Genomic DNA, 20,942 nt, shown 5'->3' with positions numbered 1-20,942 from the left:
TATTGTATTCACTGTAATGCAACTGTTTTAGTATATATGCTTGTGTACTGTTATTAAATGTTAGCGCGCTCATTCCCTGTCCCCCCTGCAGGGCCCTGCCATCCTGTTCCCGTGCAGGTTGTCCTGTTCCTGTCCTTTATGCTGTATTAAACCTGCAAACTCCTACTACCTCGAATCTTGACTCTTATTTATTGAGCTATCTGTTATTACTATGTCCAGACAAACCTAGATCCGGTATTATTTATTTATATACCACACTAAATTGCATCCAACAAAATTGGCATACAGTGCATTCTTGAAATTTGCAACAGCGGCCAAGGTGCTCCTCATAAGAAGATATGAGCTATACCAAGCGTAGTCTAGCTGATATCACTGTCACTTGGATCATTTTCACCTCCATCGGCTATACGTAGTAAGTTTAGCTTTTAATGAGCTAAACTCAGGAAGGGAGGTGTTGGCTCCTCAATATGTATCAAGTTCATAATATAATCATTAAAACTGACTGCAGCACAAAGTCTGCCCTTAAATCAACAGAGGTTTTTATGTGGTTACATGTGCATAAATCCCCTAATTTCAATATGCTCATCAGGTCCCATGATGGAAGTTCCATCAGTGCTGCGGTCTGAGCCAACTAAATCCCACGCTGCAAGGTCTCCAGTAAACAACAAGCATTGGCATTGCCAATAGGTCTCGCTTGTGGGACCTTATAAGTATTTAGTTTTGCAGCACAATATCCTTGTTGCATAATCGGATATTGTGCTGCAAAAGTAAATACTTATAAGGTCCCACAAGCGAGACCTATTGGCAATGCCAATGCTTGTTTGGTGGGGGAATGAGTGCGTGGTTGGTTAATGGTATTTGTTAGCAGAGATGAGTTGCATGCAATTTAGCGAAAGCAGCAGGGTCTGAATGGGATGTTGAGGTGTAAGGCGCTGCTCAGCTGCCCTACCAGAACCAAAGTAATTGGCTTTGTAAAGAAACGCCCCCGCAATAAATTGTGAAGTGTCAGTTTATGGGAATTAAGATGCAAAAATCGTAAAATACGCTCTTGCCATCAGTGCATGCCGCCAATGCACATACCCCTTGATATACCTATTGCGGTCAGGAGCAGGCTTGCAGGGCAGTCGCTATTAAGCACGTGCAGCGCTGGGGTAAAACGTGCTTGGCGGGGTTGGCTGCAGGCTGTGGCGCGGAGCGGCTCTGTGATGTGTTTGAAACTTCAAAGGCACATCTTATCTCTGAAAGGAATGAACTGAGGGCCTTCTTTCTCCCACCCTAACCGGGAACCTAATTGTTGTGAAGCGAGTTTATTGGCGTTTCTTTCTCTCAGTGGTGCCGCTGATCTTTTATATAGGTGTGGTGTAATGTCGGGATGTACAAAGGCTGCACTCCCTTTATCTATAAATGAATCTTTAAATCACAAGGTAGCAGTGGAGCAGGCAGCTGTGTGGCTAAGTCACTGAAATGATGCGGTAACCAGATGTGCACTCTAAAATTCTAATATTCCATTTTATTGTGAGTTGGAAGCACGACTATTGTGTAACTAGTGCCTCGTCGGTTCCATGGCGTGTATCCCACCTGACATAAGGTGTACAGCCTTGCACTTCAGAGACGGTAAAACTCAATCCGGTTACGGTCCAGTTTCCAGGAAATTATGCATTCAGGAGGAGGGCTGGAGCGTGTTTTGTGCAAATTATGTAAATCTATGGGCATGGTTGAAAGTATGTGATTTCACAATCACGATGAAAGAGACGAGATTTAGATGCAAAATGAAAGGTTCTTTGAAACATCCACTGCATTTTTTTTAATTGGGTAAGCACAGTGATTGCAACAGTCCTAGTGTTCAAAGGGAAGATGTTTACGCATGGAAACATGAAGGCAGGAAAGTTAGAGAAAGAGGGGTGAGGGGTGGCGAGGTCTGGCAGGGAACAGATGGCCTGGCCGTGAAGCAGGGGGCGGGGCAGCGCTGGGGAAGCCTGTGGGACGGTGATTGATGCCTTTGATGTGGGGAGGGAGGAGAGCCTTTTGCGAGCAGATGTCTGGGAGGAGTGCCTGATGCGCGTTCACGTGGTTCACGTGAACTGCATGAAAACGCCAGCAAAAAGCTGGTGGTTTCATGATGTTTTCGCTACTTGAATTCTCGCTCCGCTCGATGCGCATGCGCGCATCGATAGGTCGCGAGACCTAAAAATCTGCCATCTGAGCAATCAAACCGCTCACAAGAACAATCCAACAACAAAGTATAGGAGCCAGAGATTGGATTTGTGCACAACTCGATTCTGATCTGGCTGAACTATGGTTGAGACCACCCTTACACATGTATCATCGAGGGTCTTGGCTAGAATTTTGCTCTCTATGTTAAAGGGAGAAAATTAACACATGCACTACTTTAATTGTTGGTGTTTGAAGGACGTCAGCAAAGCCAGAGATGGTCACTTCCACTTGAGAAGCACCATTTTAACAAATTTATGAAACCAGGGATGGAAAAATTCGCCAGTTTCATAAGTGGGAGATCTCGGTTTTCTAACATAATAATGTCAGTTATGGCATACAATATTTCCTGTTAAAGGGAATTTGACGGCTGCATAATCACTGGCACCAAATATTTGTACTGGAAGATCACACACCAATTTCACTGCTGGTTCTTCGAAGCACTATGGTGTATAACTCAGCATTTCCCGACTAAATGCAGTAACAACTGATGGCCTACAAATCAATATTTGTAATATTTATTGACAATTTACTTTTCACTTTTACCCAAGGAGAAGTTCTTTACACGTCTTGTTGCAAGTACTTCTGTGACTTGATATCATGCTTCATTGCTTACTATGCTTTCTTCAGACTTGGTTCTTTCCAGTTTAGCGCACCTAAAATGGCGCATTCACATTTGGAATATTTAAGTTTGATACCTCCTTTCCTTGAACTCTGTAGGCATTCAAGCGAACTAGTACTGGAGATGGTCAGCTAAACCTGGATGCTGGTTTAATGGATCTAAATTGATGCCTGCCCTATCCAGCAGCAAAATGCTGCTGCATAACAGTAGTGATCTACTGACAGCCAGGTGAGGAAACACAGAAATGCTCACCAGCAGTATGAACACCACAGAGCAGTTTCTATTGATCTTCTATGGTTTCTCCGAGCCTGCACAGCATAGTCGTTCCAGTGTTGCTCCAGAACTTGTGTGGCATCAACAGTGAAGGCAATGAATTATGGCACATTGGCTTTAGTCCCTGGGGTAGAATTAGGGCTAAAGAGCTCCCTCCCTTTGACAAATGTTAAGCAGGGACATGGGAATGCGATGATATATGTTTGGAGGTCGTCGTTTTGCTTTTCTTGCCCCCAGGCTCTGGAACTCCCTTCCTCTGACTATTAAATCCAGCAACTCTCTTTTTCAGTTCAGGAAACTCCTTAAGACTTTTTTGTTTACCCTTTCTGAATAATTTTTTTTTCTGCTCATTCACATGTCTTCCCAGTTAGCGCCAAGAAACCTTCGGGTGTTAGTGCGCTCAATAAGCCTCAATTAACATAACATAACATATGTTGGGAGCATTTCAGCATAAGCAAAGGAACAAAGCTGCTCAGGTTTTGAACAATGCTCTGCCTGTAGTCCCATACCTCCAGATGGTCAAACAAGTTATTGTCTCATGGTGAGGATGATTAGGCAGGTCGGCTACTGAGATCTCCAAAGTTGACCCCCTAATGCTACTACGAAAGTGTCCTGGCACTTGGGTTATGCTCAATATGTACCACTGTCCCGAATGCTACTTGATTTCTAGTGGTATCTGTGGTTGCTACTAGAAGATTAGAAGATGCACAAAGCCTTAACCAGATTCCCTTATATGCCTCTTCAGGGTGATAGAACAAGTGCGAGGGTGTGTGAAGTGCACACTCGTGAGTAATGGGGATAGGGAAGAAGGGGGCTTTCTTGTGCATACAGCTCTATTGCAAATTCAAGAGAAACATCAGAGGTCAGTGGCAGGGATGAAGCAACAATACTGCAGGTCTCTTCAAAAGCCTCCAAATGCCTTCAGTATGGTGCAGTACACTTTTTATTGAATGTTCTTTTTGATTTTGTTTTCGATTTGGGATTTCTACCTAGCACCTGCGATTGTAGGCCAGGGAGGAGGAGAGGAAGAAGTTATAGTGAACAAACTCCGGACAGCCACGCAGCACACAAGGACGCCGTCTGCAACCATCACCACCTCATCAGGGCTGCCAAGAAGACCTCCTTCAAAGACCCCCTCGACAACAACGCACACGACAGCAAGCTCTTCAACATCGTGAAGGCACTCTCCAACCCCAGCGCCAAAACTAACGACATCTCGCCGTCGCAAGCCCTGTGCGACTCCCTCGCCACCTTCTTCCACCGCAAGATAGCAGACAGCCACAGGGATCCGAGACAAGGCTCTGGAATGGACCACCTCCTTCCTCTCCGGCAGAACCCAGAGCGTCCGCCTCCCCCCATTTCGAAACCTCAGAGATAATCTGCGGCATACCCCAAGGATCCTCCCTCAGCCAGACACTGTTCAACATTTACATGGCCCTGCTTGCACACGTCGCCCGACAGCATGACCTCAACATAATCTCCTACGCCGACGACACTCAACTGATCCTCTCCCTCACCAAGGACCCCATTACCGCCAAAGCCAACCTCCATGAAGGAATGAAGGCCGTCGCCAACTGGATGAAGATCAGCCGTCTGAAGCTGAACTCTGACAAGACGATGTTACTCATACTCGGCTCCAACCAGTCAGCCTGGGACTACTCCTGGTGGCCAACGGCACTGGGGGCAGCCCCGACCCCCACCGACCACGCAAGCAACCTGGGAATCGTACTTGGCTCAACGCTCTCAATGACCAAGCAAGTCAACGCAGTCTCCTCCTCCTGCTTCAACACCCTCTGCATGCTCCGCAAGATCTACAGATGGATCCCGACAGATACAAGAAAGACCTTCACCCAGTCCCTCGTCAGCAGCAGACTCGAATACGGAAACGCCCTCTACGCGGGAGTCCTGACTAAGCTCATCAATCGACTACAACGCATCCAAAACGCCTCGGCACGACTGATCCTCGATGTACCACGACACGGCCACATCACCCCCCCACCTGAGAAACCTGCACTGGCTCCCCGTCAACAAGAGGATATCCTTCAAGCTCCTCATCCAAGCACACAAGGCACTCCACAAGACCGGCCCAGCCTACCTCAACAGACGGCTCTCCTTCTACACCCCCAACCGCCATCTACGCTCCCCCGACCTCTCACTCGCCACCATCCCACGCATCCGAAGAACAACCACCGGCGGGAGATCCTTCTCCCACCTCGCCGCCAAGACATGGAACACCATCCCACTGCGCCTACGACAGACCCAAGACCTGCAGGAGGATACTAAAGACCTGGCTGTTCGATCAGTAGTGGCCCTCATCGCGCCCCCTCCAGCGCCTTGAGGCCCTCGCGGGTATGTAGTGCGCTTAACAAATGACTGATTGATTGTTAGTTCCCTCAAGGTAGATCTTGTAGATGGGGTTACATCAGAGGTTTCTTTTAATGTTTTTTTACAGGGACTTGGACTGTGTGATTTGCCTCTTTAGTATAAGCAATTCAATTAAAACTTCCATGACAGTGAGGTTGAACAAACAGCAAGGAAGGAGGAGTCACTGTTTTGCTTGGGAAGGCATTACTGCTGCAACGTAAAACCGTTGACCCCATCTACCTTTTGGATTTCTTCTGCATTATACCTATTTCTGTTATTGCTGAAACTGCCCTTGATGAAGTCAGGCAGGGATTTAGACTCTTAGGGTTATAACCTTAACAAAAATAAGTTAACACACAGAAATGTTTCCAAAGACATAAAGAACATCTCTCAAAACAGTAGCACATAAAAGAAAAGCTTTGTACAAAATAAACTTTCGATTAATATTTGAAGAGTCATTAAAATGCAAGCAATTTCTATATAAAAACTTACCTTGGCACTAAGCAAGGGACAACCCTCTCCGTAATACATTGAATCATGTAAAGTCTTTACATCAGCATCCATCTTAGACATGATTAAAGATTGTTCTTGACTCGAAACTGCGAACTGATCTTGATATGAAAGGATATTGTGCATTAGTTTCTTTGCAACTTCCTCTAAGCCTTCATATGTTTTGAACAGCTGCTGCTTCTCATTTTTTCCTTCGATGAGCTGATAAATCCTGAAAGAAAAATTTGCAACACGGCAAACACTTTCAAAAATGTTAAAAATATAATTAGATTAGTCCAAATCGATTTTTCCTATACAGAGCAGCGCTAATAGAAATAGCAAATGAGATGGGAGATTAACTGATAAATTGAAAGAAAGAAAATACAATTAAAATAAAGAAGTCCAGTTGATAAAAGAATTACTTTTGAGACAAATGGAGAGTAAGTCCAAGGTGACAGATATCCACATGGAGAATAGTCAGTTTCTCAAAAGAATTGCTTCCCTTATATAGGCATTTTTGGGGCTGCTTGAGAACTTAGGTCCTTAATGCACAAGTTACTTAGCTTTGGTAACAATATATCTGTAAAAAACAGAAGTTAGTATTAGATTCCTTACCTTAGAATATCCCCAGGTGTCAGACTGGATCCGGAAAATTTTGCGTAGCAGTACCCCTGCGCGTCGGTAGGAGTATGCAGCTCCGCGTCCGTCGTCGCTGGCGCCGGGATGACGCGGAGTACTTAGACGCCACCCTCGCGCGCTGACGTCAGTTCTTATAAACAGCTTTTCCGCGCCAGAAACGCAGAGCCATGATAAAAACCAATACTGGTGCCATAAAGACTAGGGCCCTGAAAGGGGATGACCTTCACTCTAGATATCGGATCGCACAACAGGGAGGATGGGTGGGGCGGTAAGGAATCTAATAGTAACTACTGTTTCTTACAGATATATCGTTACCGAAGGTAAGTAACTTGTGCATCTGAAAGAAACCGGTTAGTATTAGATTCCTTACCTTAGAATAGATACCACAGCAATACCAACCCCGGTGGTGGGACTGCGAACCAATGATCACACCAGAAAGTCCTGGAGAACGTAATGGCTGAAAAAGCCATCTCTCCGGATTTGGCTGTCCAAGCAGTAGTGTCTTGCGAACGTGTGCAGCGAGGCCCACGTAGCTGCCTGACAGATGTCCTGCAAGGGGACTCCCCGACCCAGGGCAGTAGTAGCCGCCGTGGCCCGAGTGGAATGGGCACGTAGCCCCACAGGAGGCTCTTTTTTAGCCAGAGAGTAACAAGCTTTGATGCACAAGACGACCCATCGAGAAATGGTCCATTTGTGCACTGCCCGTCCTTTCTTAGCGCCCACGTAACCAACAAAGACTTGGTTATCCACCCGGAATTAGCGTGTGCGATCCAAATAATATGAGTGTGCACGTTTTGGGTCCAGACGGTGGAGCCTCTCTTCCTCTTTCGAGGGATGCGGAGGTGGAAAGAAGGTGGGCAAGGTGATGGACTGCTCGATGTGGAAGGCTGTGACTACCTTGGAAAGGAAAGAGGGTCGCGTCCGCAACACAACTTTGTCCGGATGGACAGAAAGGAAAGGAGGTTGTGAAGAAAGAGCCTGGAGCTCACTCACTCTCTCCTGGCAGAGGTGATGGCAACCAGGAATGCAGTCTTCAGAGTAAGGAGACGAAGAGGACAGTTATGAAGTGGCTCGAAGGGAGCGCACATCAGATAAGTCGGAACAAGGTTCAAGTCCCACTGAGGCATCACGAAAGGAACAGGAGGAAACATGAGTGATGCCCTTCAAAAACCTATTTACAACGGGGGTCTTGAACAAAGAGGGCTGATCAGGGAGCCTTAAGAAGGCGAAATGGCAGAGAGGTAGCCCTTTAGAGAGCCCAGAGCAGAGCCCTGCTGGGCAAGAGAAAGAAGAAAGAGGAGAACCCCTGAAAGAGGGGAAGAAAGGGGATCCACAGCCTTTGCTTTGCACCATGCCACAAATTTGTTCCACCTGCAGGCGTATACCGATTTTGTGGAGGGACGCCTGGCTGCCAGAATCACATTACAGACTTCAGGAGGCAAGTCAAATGGCCTCAACTGCCGCCGCTCAATCTCCACGCATGTAAGTGTAGACTGGACTGGTTCGGGTGGAGGACCGTCCCCTGCTGCTGCAACAGAAGGTCCTCCTGAAGAGGCAGACGAATCGGGGGATCGACTGACATGCTGAGTAGCTCGGGATACCAGTATCTTCGTGCCCAGTCCGGAGCCACAAGTCTTCAGTACTCTGGGCAGAAGTGGTATAGGCGGAAAGGCGTACAACAAACCGCAACTCCACTCGCGAGGAAAAGCGTCTCTCAGCAAGTGCCGCCTTGGAAATTCCAACGCGCAGAACTGATGACATTGCGCGTTCTCTTCTGTGGCGCATAGATCTAACCAAAGCTCTCCCCACTGCTGAAAGAGGCCTTGTGCCACGTCCGAGTTCAGACGCCATTCGTGATCCATCATGCACCGACGGCGGAGTTTGTCTGCCCTGGCGTTCAGGGAACCTGCCAGGTGTTGAACCACCAGGGTCACGCCCTAATGTTCCAGCCACTGCCAGAGGCGCAGAGCCTCCTAAAAAAGGGTTCACGACCCCACCACGCCCGGTTTGTTGCAGTACCCCATGACGGTGGTATTGTCCGGGAACACCTGCACTACACTCACCCGGACAGAGGGGAGGAATGCCTTCAGTGCAAACCGGATCGCCCGCAGCTCCAGAAGGTTGATGTGGAGCCGGGACTCCGCCGGAGACCAGAGGCCTCTGATCTCCGCCTCTCCCATGTGGCCCCCCCAGCCCCGGAGGGACACGTCCATCACAACTATGTGCTCCGGTTGGGCTAGGGAGAGGGATCTGCCACTGACCCAATCGCGGTCTGTGAGCCACCACTGCAACTGTCTTGCAGTGCCCTCCGAGATCAAGACATGGTCGGACAAGTTGCCCTGATGCTGGGCCCACTGAAACTTCAGGTCCCACTGCAGAGCCCGCATCCGCCACCTGGCGTGATGCACCAGAAGGATGCAGGAGGCCATCAGCCCCAGAAGCCGCAGCGTCAACCTGACCGAGACTCAGGGTAAAGGCTGAAAGATCAGAATAAGAGCCTGAATATCCCGAACCCGCTGTTCGGGAGGATAAACCCGAAACTGCGCCGAGTCTAGAACCGCTCCGATGAAGAGGAGCTTCTGAGCGGGACACAGGTGCGACTTCGGCACATTGATGGAGAACCCCAGCAGGTGCAGGAGGTCGGCCGTAGTCTGGAGGTGGCTGACGATTGTCTGGGGCGAGCCTGCCTTCAACAACCAGTCGTTGAGGTAGGGGAAGAATGAAACCCCTAACCTGCGCAGATGAGCTGCGACCACCGCCATCACTTTTGTGAACACCAGTGGGGCGCTGGTAAGGCCGAAGGGGAGCACAGTAAACTGAAAGTGCTCGTGGCCTATCGTGAACCGCAGGTAACGCCGGTGGGCCGGCAGGACGGGGTTGTGGAAATAGCTACCATCCAGTCTCCTGGGTTTAGGGCAGCTAAGACCTGAGCCAAAGTCAGCATCTTGAACTTCTCCTTCCGGAGGAAGCCGTTGACGTTCCGGAGGTCCAAGATAGGGCGTAGGCCCCCTTTGCCCTTCTTGGGAACCAGAAAGTAGTGGGGAGTAACAACCACACCCTACTTCTGGCCCAGGAACGCGCTCGATGGCCCCCTTGGCCAAGAGGGCCAGAACTTCCTCTTGCAGAAGTTGCAAGTGATCCCCCGACATGCGGTGGTACTGCGGTGGCATGGCTGGAGGGGTCGCCTCGAAGGGGAAGGAGTAGCCCCTTCGGACAATTTGTTGCACCCACCTGTCCGATGTGATGGAGCGCCAGTGGAGGAGGTGATGGCGAACCCTGCCCCCCACTGGCATCAAATGGGCCTGAAAGCGCGGACTAGGAAGGCTTTGAGGCGGATGCTGCGGGCGTGGATGTGGACTGGCCGCGCCGTTGTCCCCTGTTAGCGCCGCGACGGTAACCACGTCCGCCACCTCGCTGGATGTTAGTCTGCGGCCCGTGGCTGGCAGGACGTGTGGAAGCACCCTTTCCGTGGCCACGAAAGGAGCGCTGGGCAGAAGATTGCTGGCACGGGCCGACAGGCTCAAGGAGTCCTTAAAGCGTTCCAGCGCATGATCTGCTTTGCCACCAAAGAGGTGGCTGCCATCGAACGGCATGTCCATAAGGGTTTTGGACATCAGCCGAAAAGTTGACGGACCTCAGCCAGGCGTGGCGGTGAACCGCCACAGATGTGGAAATCACTCTTACTAGCGAGTTCGTGGTATCCAGTCCACATCTAATAGAGTACCGCGCTGCGTCTCTCGCTTGAGCGAGTTTCGCCCGGGCTCCCTCCGGGCACTCGGGCAGCACGGCCGCAACCGTATCCCACAGAGAGTGGGCGTAATGGCCCAAGAGGCACGCGGTGTTGACTGACCGCAACCCCAAACTAAGGGAGGAGAACATCTTTCCGAACTGTTCATACCTCTTGGATTCCCGGTCTGGTGGTGCCGTCGGGAATGCCGATTGGGAGGTAGAGGCCTGGATAACCAGACTCTCGGGGGTTGGGTGGGTGGACAAGAAACTAGGGTCGCCCGGAGCTGGCGCCTAGCGACGTTCCTATCTACAGGAGGGCCTGTAGTGGGCCTGGACCAAGTGCCCAACAGGACGTCTGTGAGAGCCTCATTAAACGGCAGTAGAGGCTCTGGGGAGCTTACCTGCGGGTTTAAGGACCTCTGTGAGGATGTTGGACCTCACTGTTGCGACGGGGAGCTCAAGAGCCAAGGCCTTGGCTGCCCTCATCAGCAACACACTATAAGCTGCCCCCTCCTCCGTAGCCACAGTATGAGGGGAGACATAACCAGTGTCTGGGGAGGTATCCAGCCCACTTGCTTCCCCTAGTGCCTGTGTCCAGTCCTCATATGACTGGCACTCACATGTCAGGGGGTCCTCAGACCACCCCCAGTCTCCCTTGTCGTCCATGTCCTGAAATTCAGGGACAAAGGATGGACCCAGATCCTCAAAGAATTGCTCTTAGGCCGGCGTCTAATGCGGCGTCGAGCGACGCCGCTCCGACGCCAGATCCGGCCCGAGGGTCGGACCAGGGACGGCGTTGTCAGAGGACGGCGCCGGGGCGACACCCAAGGGGTCGACGCCGGCGGGGTCGTAAGGTCGACCAGCGGCGACCCGGATCCAGAACCAGATCCAGTGGGGCCTTGCGGCGTTGGGACCGAAGTAGCCGACGGTGCCGGGGCCGAGCACCCGGCCCGCTTGGGCTCCCAGTCGGGTCCGCTGGGCCCAAAGGCGCCGCGGAACCCGACGGAGGAGAAAGCGACCTCATGGCCATGAGGAAGGCATCCATCTCCTACGGCGTCGCGTCCTGCCCAGGGACCGGAGGGTAGGGAGCAGGCCGAGACGCCTGCGGCTCCGGCGGAGCCACTTGGGCGGTGTCACCTGAACCCCCGGCCGCGTCGCGCAAGCGTCGGGGGGAGTCAGAAGAGCGATGTCGCCTCTTCGACTTCTTGTGCCTCTTGCCGGAGGACTTGGAGCCCGACGAGTGGTGTCGACTCGCCGAGCTGTGATGACTCCAGCCCCTCGACTGGTCCCTCGACCTCCTTCCGGACCGGGACCTCTAGCGGCGCAGGGCCGACTACCGGAGCTCGAGACGCGTACGGGACCGCTCCTGCCTAGCCTTCGACGTCAAGGCCCCGCAGTCGGGGCACGACTTGTCATTGTGGTCGGGCCCCAGGCAATGCAAATTTGTCCCCCCTTCTGAAACTTATGTTACACCTCCGTTTTTCTAAACATGAAACAAACCCCCCCCCGTACCTCCCATTTCCTGATTTATTCCACACCCAGATTCCATAGTGTGTCCCAGGGCTTAGGCAATCCGCCTTTTTGATACCTGCCCCTCAGCACGTCACAGCAGGGCTTGGCCCTCCCTTTTAAACCAGAGCGTCCCCGTGACGTCGATAGACACCTACTACGCATGCGGTAGAGATCAGCGAGAGTTAGAACGCCGACGGATTTCTACGCGGCTCCCGAAAAGTTACTTGTCCCGGTAAGTCAAACTCCTGATCGGTCCTGCCTTGAAGCATGACTGTTTTCACCGCTGTTAATCCGTGTCTAATCACCCTGCTTCCTTATATTGCAGCGGTGGGACTGCTTCATTCATTTACACTCAAGCCGGACCCTCCACAGCTTGACTCAAGTCACCATTCACAGTCCGCGGTCCCGGGACCTCCCGGTAAGATCTCTTTGCACCGCTCTGTATTTCGAGCGCTTTTCCTGCCTATAAACAACTCGACATTAATTATGCACATTGTCCTTTAGGTCCCCCGGCAGCTACTTACTTACCACTTCCGGCCATCTAGGACACGCTGCTTTCACCAAGAGGTAACCCTCACAGACTATCCTTCATGATTCAAAAATGAGCTTTCATTTAGGTCAAATTATTGATCGATTCTTTTTACACCACTTTTTCTCTCTTTTCTCTTTTTTTCCTTTGATTTTGTGACTGCAGGACTCTTCTGTTAGGACTTCTCTGTTAGGAACATGTTCCTTTGGATCCACTGATTGTGGTAAGCTGTGTGACTAGAGGTGTTGTAGTGCTCCCTAGTGTTCTTATGTCACAAAATTGTTTTACATAGGTTTTCTTTTCCTCTTCTTTCAGAGTTGCTCGGCCCTGAGGGGAATCCCCAAGAGTGCTGGGGATTCGAAACGCGTAGGCCTTCCCTTGGTCTGCTATTGTTATTCTGGTGTTTAATTGTGTGACACCGTGATCTATAAACTACACATTCACTTCTGTTGAACCCCTAAAAAGTTGATCTAATGGAATTGTAAGAAGTGTATTGTCCAAACAAAAACCTATTTTTTTGATTTTTCGCTGAATATATAGCAGATCTTTTACTTTTCACACTGGTGCATTGAACCCCCTAGTTGTGCGAAGTATTCTGTATGAATGCGTGAATGTAAGTGGGATGATCGTGATATGCATGATTAATGATTGTATGATTGAGATTTTATCTTGTTTCGTGTCCTTTTTTAGGTCTCGGCTAAGCGCGCGCACGGAAGCGCGTTCTCGCCGAGAACCTTTTGTCGCCGTGTCTGCTTCCCAGGAGACAATCCTGGCCGCGCGCATCGCCTTGGAGGCGATTTGAAACTGTCCACGCGCACGCGAACCCGCGCTTGTGGCCAGCCGCTGTCTCCTGGGAAGCTCGAAACACCACACACGCATGCGCATACACACACGAGCGCCCATGCACGCACGCAGACACACACACCCCCCGCACACATTCACACACGCGCGCGCGCACACACACACACACGTGCACCCAGCCTCCCCCCCCCCCCCCGCCGTCGCACACATGCATACACACACGAGTGCACCGAGACCCCCCCAGCCCTTTTCAACTTACAGGGCCAATTTTGGGGGACTCCGCTCTCCGCACGCGGCAGGCACCGGGCTTGTGCAACACTTGCGCAACCTCCTTCTGGCAGCCCCGGGGCTCTCCACCGGTCACAGGAGCCCCGGGCCGCAAGACGCTTTCACTCCGCCTGCCTCCTCTTCCGGTCCGGACGCGGCCCCGCCCCCGTCACAGGCGACTTTGCCTGACTTCCGGTGAGGCTGCGCATCGTTCGTGGCGCTTCAACTCTGTGCCTTCAAAATAACCCCTCATTCTCCCTCCCATTGTCCGTGCCTTCCCCACCCACGCGCCCTTATCCATGCCTTCTCCGCCCGCCCTCCCGTTGTCCGTGATGTTATTTCTTTTATTTTGTATTTTTTTTTTGTTTTCTTTATTTTCTTTCTATGGCTTTAAATGACTTCCTATATATGCCAAGGCCCACAGATAGTGGGTTGCTAGGGGAAGGTGGTAGAGATGCTGTCACGCCTCATGGGTCTGGCACGGCCAATGCCGGTGCATTGCATGCACGACGTGTATTATTTCGGCTACCGAATGTGGCTTTCACCGAGCTTCACACAGAAATCCTTTGAATTGCTGCCAAATGCTGCAGCGTGGCAACACCCAAAAACCCACCAAGGGCCACGACAGAGCAGTCAAAAGGATCGAGGACAAGCGGAAGGCGAGAAAGAGCATTCATATTATTTCACAGTGCTTCAAACCAGCCTCTATGTGAACTGCAATCATGGGGAGGCTGTGAAACACTGTGCACGGTGGAACCTGACAGCACAGGCCAACAACGTCTTATTCATCTTTTCAATATCACACTGGCCTCCCACTGAAAAGATCATAATGGCATAACCAGTTGCTTACAGCTATGTCAAGGGACAATGCGCGTATCTAGATTTCATTGGATATTCCCAAATGTCGCTCTGCTTTTCCAGGCTTAAGAAAATAATGCTGGGCTGGTGAGTGAGTAACAGTGACTTACTTGGAGTACTCTGAAATTCCTTTTTTTTTCTTTTCTTTTTTTGGTTGTGGGTGATTGAATTTGTGATGTAGTTCCCCGTTTATACGAAAAGGTGACTAGCCTAACTAAGCTGGTGAACAAATGAATGATAGCATAGCACTAGTGAACTTGGGGTCAAAAGCGTTTGCGAAGATGCTGCTAACATGGTTGCTAAAACAGATTGATCAAAAATCCATCGTAAGTAAGAGACAGGGTTTTTGCTGGATGCTTTATGATGCGCAGTTGAATAGCCTGCTTCTTTATTAGTTAGCCATGAAGGCACTGAAGAAGGAAAATCCACTGCAGTTCTTAGGTCTTGCATGTGAGAGTTATTGTATATAACAAGGGACCTGAAGCAAGCTCATTGCTTGCATTTGTTGGCTTCATTGTCACTCTTACTATTTGTGGCATTCTAATTGGCCAGCGCGTGAAGGCTTCACTTCCTCTTCTTTCAGCAGGAGCATGGACCAAGTACTGACCTAAGTATACGTATTAGTGCTTCTCCTCCTACCGCCTTATCCATGTTGCTGCTTTCCCTGCCACCCCATTGTCTGTGTTGCTTCTTTCCTCTACCATTCCTCTTTGTCCATGCTACGTCTTCCCCTCCTACCCCTCACCCTCCTGTTGTCCGTACTACCCAACCCCCCGCCATTAGAAAAAAATTATATAACACAGCCAGTGCTGTCCTGTTGCCCTTTCCCTTCCACCCTGTCTCTTACTATCAGTATTGTTCAGAATCCTGTTGTCCGTGTTGCCACATGCATCTGCCATAAGAAAAAAAACATATTCAAAAGAAGTGGGTGACCCAATAAACCCTTGCAAGCATCCTAGGACCGGTTTCTGGCTATCAGCCATCTTCAGCCAGGATAGCTTGACTCTAGTGGCTTAGTGAGCAAGGGACCCACGTTTGGGCATATACCCTTCCCATGAGGCACAGGGTCCAGGCTGATTTGCATATGGCCATGTCTGAACTGGGGTGGTGTGGAGTGCAAAAAAACAATGGATTTAGGCCCAGATCTCTGTACTGGGGTGAATGTATGACATTGTTTTGCATTCTGTCCATCAACTGTTGTGTTGGGCTATGTGTGTGGCTCTGTGTGGGTAGCTTTTTAGGTCGAGCGACCTATCTCAATGCGCATGCGCATTGAGCGGGAGCGAGATATAAAGGGGCTTAAACAGAGGTTTAACTAGCTGGCAATTTGGTGCTGTGCCCGTGCGCTTTTAGGTCAATGCGCAAGCGCATTGACCTAAAATGTGCGTGCACAGCATCAAATCGTCAGCCATCTGTTGCCCAGCTTGGTGCCGCTCCACCCCCTGCGGCATCAAAGGCTTTCACGGCCGGCCGGCCGGCCGTGCTTTCAGTTTCAGGAGCGCTGCATTGTTTTCACGGCCGGCCTCCGGCCGTGACTCGCATTTCTCCTTCCTTCCAGCGCTGCCTTGTTTGCTATAACACTCCATTTATTTTGGTACACTTCATAGTTGTTTGCTTATCGGACACTTTCTATCTGGTACCTTTACATGTTCAGCCCCGTTTTTCAGTTTTTAGGATTGACTTTAACGTAACTTTATGCATGTGTTTTTCTTTGGACACAAAGCACCCATAGTCTTTCTTCTATGATCACTTCATTACGGTCTGTCACGCCTACCCGGGTTATTCAACATCACTTTGCGATGATATTGTTGGAAATGAGCTCGGTCTCCCGTATCACGCTTACGGTAAGCGCTCCATACCCACTTAACTTTGGGTATCGCACTACGTGCGCAATTGTTTAATCTACCGTTCACACGGACGTTGAATATACCCTTCACTGACCGCACTCACTGTGTTAGATGTTTCAAAGTTCTTGAAATCACTCGAAAGCTTATCTTCTGTGACGAAACTGGTGCTCATGTAAAGCGCTCTGATACCAGACGTCTCCGGTCCAGCTCTCCAGTCTAGCTCGCGCTATATAAAACTAAAAAAATAAAATAAAAAGAGCTGTTTGTTACATGTAGGGTTTCTGCCCCTAACATGCATGTCTTAGCTACAACTTCATGCTCTTTAATTTAAATATCTTTCCGTGTCACACGCGTTTGTCACTCTCTTTCTAGTTTAATGCAGGAGCCTATGACCTATGCCCTTTGCAACCCTCCCATTCCTTGTCTCATGTAACGTTCGTGTGTTTTTGTGCTCGGAAGCACACAAGTGCTTCACACCCTTCTGGGTGGAAGGGAACGCCCGCGGGTGGCTTCCTGGCAAACATTCAGTGCGCAGGCATCTCTGTTCAGCAGCTCACCTCTGACATTACTTTCAATCTCCTATCCTTCTGTTTGCAACCCCTGACCTTCTGCCTCTATTCTCTGCCCATCGCTCTTCTCTCTGCCCTTCCATCTCCCTCCCTTGAACTCTACACTCTCATCCCACTTACATTCTCTCTGCCTTTGCGCTCTCACTTCTATATTTCTGCACTGCACTTCTCATCTATCCTCATTTGACTTTTTTATTCTCTCTTTTTCCTCACTTCTCTCTCTCTCTACCTCCTTTCTGCACTTTCTTATTCTCTTCAATATGCCCAGTCGTGCTCTTTGCCTTCTACATTTGGTCTACGTTGTCATCTTACATGCATGCCTTTTTCCAGGTAACAGTGGTTATGCTTTCATTCTCAGACACATTTTAATGATTTGTTTTGTAGTTTCGGATGTTTGCTCAGTACCAGAATCTCAAGAGAAGTCGTTGCTTTGGCCTGTTCGTCTCATCCAAAGGCCTCGTTCACTTAGTCCTTGCAGCATGCATGGGATGTCTTCTCCTCCACTTGTGTGTGGCAAACCCAGCTGCGAGCCTGGGCAGGCCTGGCCCCCTGATCATCACCAACTCCTTTAGACCTGAGCTGACTTTCGAGGAAACCTGTATGTCGGCTTTAAAAATAAACAAGCATTTGCAATGCAATAGGTCTCGCAGTTGTGAGAGTTTGAGCTATTGGCATTTTAAATGCCAGTGCCTTTTATAATGCCAATATCATGTGTAAATTACAAGAACTTTTATTTAACTATTAATTATTTAAAACAATTAAAAGCCATTTGTGTTTGTTATATGAATACATGTAAGTCACGTACATACAAAACATGTGGCATTACAAATGCTATAGGTGTCACATTTGAAAAAGTTAAAAGTATTGGCATTGTAAATGACAAAGCAATTAATTTTGCTATTTTCAAGACCAACACATAAAAAAAGTTGTCATTTACGAAACCAAAGCTCCAAATTTTCTAATGCGAGACCTATTGCATTTCCAATGCTTGTTTTGTAGGTGGCTCTATGTGTGGGTGGCTCTGTGTGTGTGGGTGGCTCTGTGTGGGTGGCTGTGTGTGTGTGGGGGTGGCTCTATGTCAATGACTGAGTGCCTCTGTGTGGGTGGCTCTGTGTGTGTGTGTGTGGCTTTGTGTGTGTGGGTGCAAATGCAATAGGTCTCGCATTTGCGAGAGAATAAGCTATTGGCATTGTAAATGACAATGCCATTTATTTATAGGTTTTAAAAACAAAAACATAATGTCATGAGCAATGCCAATAGCTCTAACTTTTCCAATGCTGAGACCATTGCATTGTAAATGCTTGTTCATTATTGTTATCAATTCACAATTGTCATGATGTACTAAAGTTAATCCAATGTACCTTGCAGCAAACTTTGCTTAATAAATAGCATTTCCCAATCTCGAATAGAATTCTTTATCTGGATGATATATTGTTATACGAGTTAAAGTATCAGTACTGGCTTCTTTCTTCTGTTGTACCCAGGCAATGTAGGCACCGGTACAGGGGTTGAGATTCTAATTACAGCACTCCTGATAGTTAATATTGTAACAGTCTGGGCATAAGGCCCTAGATATGACATACTCTAGTTGTCATAGAAAATACCACAAGGGACAAAAACCACAGTTCTATTCAGTGGGGGATTCAAACAAATCAATAGAAGTTCAAGTATAGTCCAATTTTTTGGTTTCTTCAATCTTTTCTTTATTGGTATTCAAATTTCATAAAACATTCTCCCAGCACGTAAGTCGCCAACACTTGTTTCGTCCTACACAAGGACTTCATCAAGGCTGGAAAATTTGAATACAAAGTATCAATATACAGTCAAATATATACATTTATACATATTTACAGATTGCCATGCTACATTACTATGTGGGATAACAGTAGACCTCATACATTGTAATGCAATTGGTGTGATAATAGATTCCCCTGTATACATACACAAAATGTATTATATTTACAATCCTGATCACACACCATCTTAAAATCAGAGCACATGGGCATCGTGCATGATCAGAAACCCAAATGAATACAGATAAGCACACATTCCATATATCTGATTCAGACAAACAGTGTCACTGTGTAAAATTAAAATCTACACCTACCATACATGGGGTGAAGTGGAGTTTTATTCGTTCATCAAGGTAAGAAACGCGAACTGTGATGTATTTGAAGCAAAATACCTAAAAAGATGGAACATAGTTGTCATATCTACAATGGCATTAATAATCCAAAGGTTAGAACAACTGGTGGTATTGAGGAGAAAATGTAACACAAATCAATAGCGGAAAACATATTGTAGGATGGTAAGTGAATCCTCAAAGAGACATTGGACAGCATCAACATCTACATTAAATACAAGAGGAGCAAGAACAAACAGGAATATTCAGGCTACGGCGGTGTGAAAAAATATAGTCCACAATATACTATTTTAAACAGGACGGTTATGATGTCAATAAACTATGATTACGTAGAAGGAACACCTATCATCAAACTCACCAAACAATAAAATGATCGAGTAGACACCAGCAGTATAGCGTAAGGAACGGATTCAAATCTGTCAATCGTATCAACAGTCAGGTACGAAGAGGCTAATGTATTACTACGAATTAAAGAAAAAGAGACAATATGTATCAGTCAAACAAAAATTTATAACAGGTCTGTGATTCACAAGTTGAAGTTGATAAAATATATATATTTCGATAAGAATCTATAGCACGACCAGCAAACTAAGAATAAAGAAGTATTTATTCTGCTCGATATGGTACATGTCAACCATCATTACCCCACTCAAAGATCAAATTAGTTAATGTTCTCCATGTATCCTACTATAATAACAGAAGTCAATATACAAACGTATAAAGATGCATACAGGTCTAATTAAATATAATAAAAAGCAGCAAGATTATATGAGAACAGTAGCCGAGACACTACCTTGCTCCCAGTCAAACGAACCAAATACCGATTACTGTACTATTTGGTACTAGACTAGTACCAGATTTGTATCATAAGTAGGATTCACCAGATTCCACACAGAATGTAACAAAGGGTCCAGACAAGACGAGATATTCTAATGGCTCGCATAACTGACCGGTGAGTTTGTCCATGAGTGACTGGCCTTACTAACCATACATGTACAGATACATCAAATGTCCCAATAAGAAACATAACCCAGATTTAGGAGATTAGTGAGCGAACTCACCTCACTGTATACAGATCATTCTGACATTAGTACATATCCTGTGCAGTGGAGACCCAGGTAAATGGTCAGTGGCTCAACCGTTTTCGTAAGCTACTCGTTTTCGCAACCCTGATAAGTTGCTTCGCTAAAAAAAATATAATTTATACATGAAATGGTAAGTGAAAGGGCCAACAGTTACAACCGAGCCAGCTACCGCTACTGTTAGCGGTCCCCTATCCACTTACCCGTAGATTAAAGAGTAGCGTTTCCACACAGGTCTGTTCACGCAGCAGAAAACCTAGTGCATACCACGGCGGCATTGTATATACTGGCTGCTAAGTATCGCAAGCCGCCGTGTACGGCATCGACCACTCGGCATAAAAATAAAAGAGGGACTAGCCCTATCATAGATACCCAGCAATGATTGTGTCGGCGTCCATCTTGGAGTGTCTCAGATCTTATCGAATACGCGGCATTAATATCGTTTGTACATGATAAGTCAGAATCTTCTAAAGCCAAATATTCACTGTAAGCGCTCGTTCCTGCATTAATATATCGTTGATGCGTATCTGCTACAACTCAGCCTCATATTATATGAGGACGGGAAACATCAAATTTCACAAAAGCTTTTGGCAGACATGTTGGAACGGGCAAAGAAAGCTTGGCCGAAAATAAGCCCGAAAACTAACCTAATAATACAGTACGTTTCATGATCATAAGAGATTTGATCATATGCATAGGACACATAAGACATACAGCTTGTACATGAGAAGAAAACATTTTCAAACAATATGTGCAAAACCCAAAGAAGTAGATATTATTCAGTTAGCACTAGGTTTGCAGTGGACGGGGAGAGCGTTTAATTCCATAAATCAGTCTTTCAGGAAGACATGAAGTTCTCGATCAATATTAAGTCCTCTATCCACCGCCCTTAATTTTATTAACCATTGCGATTCACATTTTCTCAGTGCAGTGACTATCACCTCCTCTAGGATTGGCTCTTACCTCAGTGATGCCATGGAATTTTATCACAATTATTTGAGATCCTG

At 47.9% G+C, this 20,942-nt stretch overlaps 1 protein-coding gene across 1 annotated transcript in view; it reads right to left on the bottom strand.

Annotated features, from left to right (window-relative positions):
* The window catches only part of HAUS3 (HAUS augmin like complex subunit 3), a 108,167-nt gene that overhangs the window by 15,576 nt on the left and 71,649 nt on the right, over positions 1–20,942 (bottom strand). Inside the window, exon 5 of the mRNA XM_078678604.1 lies at positions 5,963–6,191. Coding sequence (XP_078534730.1) covers positions 5,963–6,191 — 229 coding nt within the window. The remainder of the gene's footprint in view (positions 1–5,962; positions 6,192–20,942) is intronic.

The sequence above is a fragment of the Lissotriton helveticus genome, chromosome 2_2 (assembly GCF_964261635.1).
Source record: "Lissotriton helveticus chromosome 2_2, aLisHel1.1, whole genome shotgun sequence".
NCBI classification, from domain to species: Eukaryota; Metazoa; Chordata; class Amphibia; order Caudata; family Salamandridae; genus Lissotriton; species Lissotriton helveticus.
This window is presented reverse-complemented; position numbering and strand designations above follow the sequence as displayed.